Source organism: Heliconius melpomene, chromosome 12, assembly GCF_056956725.1.
Source record: "Heliconius melpomene rosina isolate 202511_hmr_F chromosome 12, ASM5695672v1, whole genome shotgun sequence".
NCBI lineage: Eukaryota > Metazoa > Arthropoda > Insecta > Lepidoptera > Nymphalidae > Heliconius > Heliconius melpomene.
The window spans coordinates 4,427,300-4,436,240 of record NC_140400.1 but is presented as its reverse complement, the minus strand read 5'-3'; the positions used below and the strand labels follow the sequence as shown (position 1 = coordinate 4,436,240).

The 8,941-nt window shown below is 43.8% G+C and overlaps 1 protein-coding gene and 1 non-coding gene across 2 annotated transcripts in view; both read left to right on the top strand.

Annotated features, from left to right (window-relative positions):
• The first annotated feature begins 309 nt into the window (after positions 1-309).
• Positions 310-8,941, top strand: part of LOC146533508 (uncharacterized) — a 10,724-nt gene continuing 2,092 nt past the window's right edge. The window contains exons 1-4 of the mRNA XM_085195184.1: positions 310-515; positions 1,168-1,364; positions 2,142-2,522; positions 3,195-3,342. Coding sequence (XP_085051310.1) covers positions 389-515; positions 1,168-1,364; positions 2,142-2,522; positions 3,195-3,342 — 853 coding nt within the window. The 5' untranslated portion in view covers positions 310-388. The remainder of the gene's footprint in view (positions 516-1,167; positions 1,365-2,141; positions 2,523-3,194; positions 3,343-8,941) is intronic.
• Positions 4,126-4,318, top strand: LOC146533509 (U2 spliceosomal RNA). The gene has a single exon (XR_014878611.1). It is a non-coding gene; the product is annotated as a U2 spliceosomal RNA (small nuclear RNA).

The window sequence follows — 8,941 nt, the reverse complement described above, 5'->3', positions numbered from 1 at the left end:
TCTATAAATAAAAAATAAGATGTAGATTTAATTTTTCAATAAGATTTAGATCTTATTTTTCGATTACATTTCCGGTTCCATTATATTTTTGCTAGCTTTAATTTGTAATAAGTACTTTAGAAATAATTTCTAATTACAGGAGCTTAATAATAATTTGAAATAGTATATTCTTTTATTGTAGCTTTATATGATTTTTTTTACATAAGATTTATAATGTTTAACTCTTTTAACATTATAATTTTAAATATTAAAACAATTTGATTGACTCCAATATACCTACACACTTTGCTACCGGAAATTTTTACATATGGACGTTATTGAAATTGTTTAAAATTTTTTTTATAGAAAATAGTTTTATGAACATATACTAGTTTAATTGTTTTACGGCATGACTTCAACACCCGGCATATATCACTGGAAGTTGGGAGATATAGCTCTTGCTAGAATATCTAAAAGAGTTTACGCAAAAGTGCAAGTAGTAAAAAACGAAAAGGGATTATTTCACGATGAAAAAGGTAAAGAACAAAATTACTTACTAACTTAACTAACCAATGTTACAAAGCTGTAGATTTTGTTTGGCTGAACGCTCTAATCTCAGGATCTATTGATTCGAATTGAAAAAATATTTGTGTATTGGGTAGTCCATTTATAGAAAGCTATACGTACATTACGGTAATAATTTAAGTGTAACTTACTGTACCTGCGGTCAGAAATATTTTTGACCTTAGATTGTGTCATCTTTCTCTACCTATCGGCGCCCACTGCTGGATGTGAACCTCCCTCATCGAGCGCCAACCGTCCCGGTCGTCCAGATCATAACTCTAATTTATGTCCATACGTGGGGGAGAAGCCGAGTGCAAAAGCTTATTAATACAATTACCATTTTACACCATATAAGTATAAAAGTTATTTATTGAGTAGTTCATTTTTCGTCAATTAACTTTTAACATTAATTAATATAAATATGTACTTAAATCGTATATCTATTATCAATAGTGCTGGAAGAAGGTCAAGTAAAGAGCATGAATGCCCCTCGAAGGGCATGTATACAGATGATGATATTGGACGAGGCGAAAGAAGTATGGAGACACCGTACCGCTTGAACTCTCTTCTCTCTTGCTACACCGCTAAGGATAAAATGTGTAATTTATAAGTAATTCCTCTTAGTTCTAGGTATATCAGCAGACGAATCTGGTTTAATAATAACAAAGCAGCTCTGTTATTATGTAGAGATTATAAGAAAAAAACACAGGCTATGGCTGCCATACACCTGCATGCACTTGGCACAGCGTTCAAGGCCCTTTTATGGACCAACTATTAAGGAACCTGTACTAAAACCTACACCTAAGCCTGCTCCTAAAAAGGTAATATAATTTGATAAAGTATTTAGTTTAACATTTATTAAAATAATAATGTCAATGAGAAAAGACTACTATTAACAAATTTTAGTTATGCCTTAACTTTAGAAGTCTATTAATCTATATATATAAAATCGAAAGGTCACTCACTCATCACGAAATCTCAGAAACTACATGTGCTAGGAATCTCAAATTTTGCATAGGAGTTACTTATAGGACGTAGGTGCTCGCTAAAACGGGAATTTGCAATATTCGACTTCTAAGGGGTTGTTTTTGGGGTTGAAAGTTTGTATGAAACTTCGTTACTACAAATGCTAGGAGTCTCAAATTTTGCATGGACGTCACTAGGACGTAGTCATGGAGACAGAAATTAATGATAACATAGTTCATGCGAGTGCAACCGCGAGCGGGCCGCTAGTATAATATAAATGAAAGGCACAAAATTAAATACAAAAATATAATCAACAGCAAAAACATATTACAAATACTCTCAAGTAATGTTTAGTAAACTATTTATTTCTGTAAAATATATTTTTAGATCAATATTTCATAGCATCACAGCATTTGATTGTGGACAAGGTGGCTGTAGGTTCAATTTCCACTTGGAGGAATTAATTGTTTTCATTTTCTTATTCTGGTAATGAAACAAAGTATGGCATTGCACTCTGCTACTCAACACAAAATGTCTGGAAACTAGGGAGTAGGGAATATAATGTCCTTCTGCCTACACAGCTCTATGCCAGATACTGTGTAAAGTTAAATTTAATAAATATATTTTTAAAGAGAAAACTCAAAGAAGACCATATTCTTCCCCTAAATGTGAAACCATCAGGACATAAGGAGCCAGATCTAAATGTCTCATATGAACTCCGTCAAATACCCTCAAAGCAAGGAAAATATGAAAATAGTTTCAAAGAATTTGTTAGACTCGGAAAAGAGCAGATATTTGATTCCTTCTATGAAAACATTTGTCTCGAAAATAACTATGATATAATAGATTATTTGCAAAATGTGGATGCAAGTACAGAAGACAAATTTGAATTGGTAATAAAAAATATTGTTACCGAGAAGGAAATAGATAATTATTTGCATCAGTGTTGGCGATACAATTTTCTTCATAAACAAGTTGTGCCAAAAGATTTGAAAGAACCTTCAGAGTATTCTGTAAGTATTTTTGTGTCAATCTAATGTAGAGGCTGTTGTGCTGCAGCAGCACAGGGTAAACATGGCATTTGTAGGTTCAATTCCAATCCATGGAGATAAAATACATATCTTTGCTCTATCAAGAAAACATCACAAGTCATCACAGTAAGTTTAATATATTAACATATCATTTGTACACCAACCAATATTCATGTTTTTTTTATCTTTTGTATGGGTTGTCTGAAAGAGATCACCTGTGGTAATAAGGCTGCCTTTACACCATTTTTCATTTGTCTTATCTTGTTTCTGTTTTATGTTTAAGTAGGTGTATTAAAGTATTAAATAAATAAATAAAACTGTTATTAGGGACATTGTGGTACAATATAACAGTTGTATGCACAATGGTTGTTGGTTCAACTCTGCTCAGGAGAAAATTTTTCCTCATGAAATAATGAATTCTGTATTGATCAATATTGTTTTTTGTCATGTCGTTTTTCTTAATAACAAGACCTTTTTAATTGGGTCATGTCTATAATATAAACTTTTAAACTACACAATCATTTTCTAATTCTCTAACATAATCATTATCTTTTCTATATATTTTTTTTATAACTGACTCTTGTATGATGGTTCAATTAATACTATAAAGTAAGTTTTAGTTTTTTATAAACTAAATTATAACAATTTTTTTAGAAATCATGTTTGTCTAATAAGTTACCTATAACAGCCCACATAATGTGGTGCTTAGTTTGTGGTGAATCTGAGAAGCTGAGAGAATGTACCAACTGTCCATCATCTTTCCATCTTGCTTGCAGACGAGAGTGGCTTGTGTCTATAATACGTGAGTTTTTTTTTTCTTTTTCTTTTTTTTTACAATTTAACATTTACCATTTTTACAATTTATCCGCTTATTTTAAGTATTTGATATTAAAACAAATATTTATATATTTATTTATATTTTTATTAGGGAAACAAACAGAATATAAAATTCAGAAACATTACAAGTTTTAAAAATGACACACAATCTAAAAATTAAAATAATATCAAATATATGGAAAATCAATGTTTTATAGAATAAATACTAATTAATAAAAAAGTAAATTATACATGTTCATCCTCACCAAATAAAGATTCTTTATAACTTTTTTTAAAAAAAAATATAAATGTGAACTTATACAACCTATTTCACTGCACTTTCCATATTAATAGTTTATTAATGTAAAAATTGTATGCAAGCTATTTGATATAAAAAAATTTGTAAATAAATAAAACAAATGGTAAAGTTTACTTTAATTTCTTTTAACATTTTTTAATACAGGGTGTTTCATAAATAATATGATTATAAAAAATACTGGTATCAGTATAATACAAACTTGAGACATGTTTTGTTGTAATGCTATTTTTTAAGTAACTGATATCATTTTCGTAAATAATAGTACTACAAAACCATTAATAATATCGCCCTCAATTTTAATATCCGCCATCTACAGTTACCATGAGTAAATACTGGCCAGTTCTCCTATACTGTTGTTAGATGACGCTGTACATATTCAGTCGATTTTTGCATCGCGCTGGCAAGATGTTCCACATTTTAGTGACGACCCTCATTTTCCGGGCGTCAGTTATCGCTTCTCGGCCTTTTGGCTAAGATCAAAGTGTAGTATCTGTTCTTTTCAGCTTAATATCTGAAAGTTCCCGCACCGCGGGACCAGTATATTAAACTGATTTTTGTAAGCTGACGGGATGTTCGGGGCTCGCTCCACTCCTGTCACGGGTCGGCCCGTCATTGCAGTGCCGCCGGGATCGGCCCATATAATACTTATAAACTAGATATAATCTTAATTGTATTATTAACTTTTGTGGTGACAAAAGTTAGTAATATCAGAATAATTCATTGTCATAAGTAATAATCCAGGTCGAAGGTCATAGAATCATAGATCATATCTATAACGCTCCGAGCCGCTGAACGACCCTCCCAGTATTGACCGACTGGTGACGGATATCACGGTGACGATGCAGGACGCAATAGTGGAAGCTACTGCACCTCCTAACACTCGAAGACTCCCACCGATCCCAAGGCGAATTAAGGCCCTTATTGACAAAAATAGGAAGATGCGCATCGAATGGCAAAGGACACGAGAACCGGCTACCAAAACCAAGCTGAACGGCATGATCGAGCGGATTCGCTTGGAGCTGGAGTCGGCTGCCACAGACACCTGGGAAGCGAGGATTGACGAGGATCAACCCTCCTTGAATAGATTGTGTCGCCAGCTCACAAAGAAGGCCCCACCGGTCCGACCACTCTATCACCCCGACTCCCAGGACAGGGCCAACATATTGGCAGACCACCTAGAGGGTAAATTCCAACCCAACCCAAGCCAGCGCCCCGAGCGCCACGCCGTGATTGAGGACCAGGTGCTATACCAACTGGATTCACCACCAACACCACTACCGCCACCGCCATTTATGTCCCCATCGAGCGTCAGGAGGGCCATTTCTTCGCTCAAACCGAGGAAGGCTCCAGGGATCGATGGTGTGACCGACGGCGCGCTGCGACACGTCCCGTTGCGGACCATAGCAGCATTGACCAGGCTCTTCAACGCGATCCTGCGCCTGGGTTACTTCCCCCAGGCGTGGAAGGAAGGCCTGGTCGTTATGATTCCTAAACCAGGCAAGGACCAGAAAGCCGTCGGGCTATCGGCCCATCACTCTACTCAGTGCGATGTCCAAATTGTTTGAAAGGCTGCTACTCTCACTCATCCAGGCGCATTTCCACCCACGCCCTGAGCAATTTGGATTTCGCCCGGGCCACTCCACGACGCTGCAGATAGCGAGAGTGGTTCATTTTGTAGCTGCAGCAACTAATAGAAAAGAAAACGCGGCAGCCATATTCCTCGACGTTGCCAGCGCATTTGATTGCGTCTGGCATACCGGACTACTCTGGAAGATTGCTAGCGCCGGAGTCCCCTACCACATCCTCAGGATCCTCGCCGGTTTCCTCCGCGGCAGGACCTTTCGGGTGAGGGTAGACGGCGTTGTGTCCGAGGCCCATAACATCCAAGCAAGCGTTCCGCAAGGAAGTACACTTTCGCCTTCCCTATACTGCACATACACCGATGACATCCCACTCCACCAGGGCGCGGAATTGGCTCTCTACGCCGATGACATCGCGCTCCTGGTGAAATCATTGAATCCAATCCACGCTGCCATCAAGCTTCAGCGCGCCCTAGATATGCTTCCGGATTGGCTAGCGGAGTGGAGGTTGACGCTGAACGTGGCCAAGACTCAGGCCATGGTGTTTGGGTGCCACAGGCTCCCTCCTCCGCTAGTCCTCCAGGGTGAGCGCATCAGCTGGACTCCGAATGCCACATATCTGGGTGTCATAATAGACAAAGGTCTACGGATGACGGCCCAGGTCAAGAAAGCAAGAAATGCCGCAAGGGTAGCCCTCCATCTTCTGCGGCCGGTTCTTCGTTCCCGTTTGCCTCTCCGTACCAAACTTGCGATCTACAAAACATACGTCAGACCTCATCTGACGTATGCCTCACCGGCGTGGTACGCGCTTTGCAACGTGAACCAACGCCGCTTGCTACAGATAACCCAGAACGTGGCACTCCGGCATGTTGTCCAGGCCCCCCGATTTGTGAGAAACGCTGCCATACAGCGTGACCTCCGCGTCGAGAGGCTTGACGAACATATTATCCAACTCGCAGCCCGCGCCTCTTTCACCGTGCTGATGTCTCGGATTTCCCTCACATTCGAGACATCGCACCGTGGCACACCCGCCCACCGGATATACGCCGACTCCCGAGGGACATCCTTCCCCCTTCCGATTCCTGAGCTGCAGCTCCGGTCGCTGGTCGCCTAAGCTGGGCCTCCTCTGGGTTACCAAGGGTCTCACCCGGCTGGGCTGACCGCCCGAGCAGCATATAGCTCCTCCTCTCCCGCTCCACTTTCCCCCAGTCCCTAGGACACAACTACAGGGCCTTGGCCCACCCCAACGACGCGCCCAAGGTAATGGGCAGAGAAAGACCACCACAGTCTGAGGGCTCAGCCCTGGAACCGTCTCCCCTCTCCCTCCTAGGGGGGCTGAGAGAAGAATTTCACAGCAGCAGCTTCTCGGCCTTTTGGCTAAGATCAAAGTGTAGTGTACTAGTGTAGTGTAACATGTTCAAAGTAAATAAAGTGTAAAGTGTAAAATGTGAAGATCAAGTGAAAGTGAAGTGTTTACATCTAGTATCATGGGCGATCCCGTCATCCTTTGCGAGGATTCTTTCATCGTCGTTCGATCCCCTGTCCCCGAGAACACCGAGATCTCCTGCCCGCTGTGCATGGGAAGAAGAGGACACTACGCGGGTGCTAGACGTGTTGAGAACTTCATCAGACACTGCAAGGAACATCATCAAGGGAGGACGGTCAAGTACAGATGTACAGGATGTGGATACGAGCCTCCGGACCAATCCAAGTACCCAAGGAAGCTGGTCAACCAACACGCCACCACCTGTGGAGGTCTGGCAGCCACCGTACTACCACCACCGTCAGGGGTTGCCGATCAACAACGACGCAAAACATCCGGCGTAACCTGAGGACCAGACCTGAGGCTTCACTAACAGTGGAAGTGGAATCTGCTCCTGCAGTGGACGAGCCTACGCCTCCTTTGGCTGCTTGCTGCGCCGGCATCGCCGGCCTCTCACAGTAGTCAGCCCGAGCAAACACCGAATTCGGGGGTAAGCAGTCATCATTCACTACGGGCCGCAGCTGTAGTCTCCCGGGCGGCTTCGCCTTGTTCTCGCGACGAACCACTGGTCGCCCGCGGACCCACAGCCGAGCAGCAGCGCCTCATCGACACCATCGAGGCCGCTGCCAATCAACACCAGCTTGACGATGCATCGCAGGCGGTCGTTCGCTTCCTCCAGAAGCGTGTTGAACGTGCCGCCGCCCGGCACAGGCCGCAGAGACAAGCCCGTCGAACTGAACAACCGAGCAACCGAGTGCAGGAGGCAACTCGTCTGCAGGCCCTATATAGGAATAACCGTAAACGGGCCTTACAGCTGACTGGAAAGACTCCACGACATCTCTATTTAAAAAAGGGGTTTTCAACAACATCGACAACTGGAGGACCTCGCCGTTAGTGACACCTGCCCAAAGCTGTTCGCGGCCTTACTCGCGGACAGACTGAAGACCTGGGCTCGGATCAACGGCCGATTCAGTCCATCGCAGAAGGGCTTCCTGGACTATGAAGGCTGTTTCAAGCACAACTTTGTCCTGCAACAGGCCATACATCGGGTCAAAGAGGAGAAGAGAGAGCTGGTGGTGGTGTGGTTGGATTTCTCCGGTGCCTTTTCCTGGCTGCCGCACTCCTCCATCACACGCGCCCTCTGAGAGCACCAAGTGCTTCGTCGTGTGTGCGACGTCATCGAGCGCCTCTATATAGGGTCCAGAACGCATATTCGCGCAATCGACGGACCCACTGACATCATCAACATGGAGGCTGGCGTAAAACTAAGCCCAGACATCTTCAATCTCATCCTGAAAGATGTCCTGCGCCACGCAACATCCAGTGACGTGGGTTTCAAGTTGGACGATGAGATGCTCTTGAGCGTCCTGGCATATGCCGACGATCTGGTGCTGTTGGCATTCTTGGAGGAGGGCATGAGGCGACACTTGGAACCACCCGGGAGGCCGCTCGGGCGATTGGCCTTTCCTTCAACCCTGACAAGAGTGTATCTTTACACATTGGGCTGGACGGAGTGCGGAACACCAGATACTCTGTCCAGGACGCACTGATCGCAGTCCTTGGACCGGAGGATACCTATTCCCGCCTGGGAATACCTACAAGATACCAGGTCCATCAGACGCCCTGCAGCACACTCGCGGGCATTATCACCGACCTGAGAAAGATTGATGAGTCGCTGCTTGCCTCCTGGCAGAAGTTTGACGCAGACGGCACCTTCCTTCATCCTGCCAAGACTGGACTTTGCCATGCAGGGCCCCGAGATCAGCCGCGAAAATCTGGCGGAGGCAGATAGGGCCGTGAGGAAGTTGGCCAAGTGGTGGATGGCTCTCCCTCAGCGAGCCAGTCTGGAGCTTGCCTTTGTATCACCGTCGACGGGAGGGGGAGGCCTGCTGCCCCTCAACGATTTATATGAAGCCTATACACACACCTTCCAGATGCTGCACGCAAAGGACTTCGGTCTGCAGCATTTACTGTGTGACACCGTGTCAATTCGCCTGCGCAACGCTCCCAGCCACATCGACATGGCTAGCTACCTCTCGGGTGACTTGGATATCCCTCGGAGCTCCGCGACATCATTTTGGACCAGAGTAAGAAATGCGGCCAGGCGGGGAATAAAAGAATCGACTGCCGCTGGATCTGAGGTTAGCAACAGGCTCCAGGACGTAACTCCAGCTACGTCTCCGCGACGGCGCGTTCATAGGCG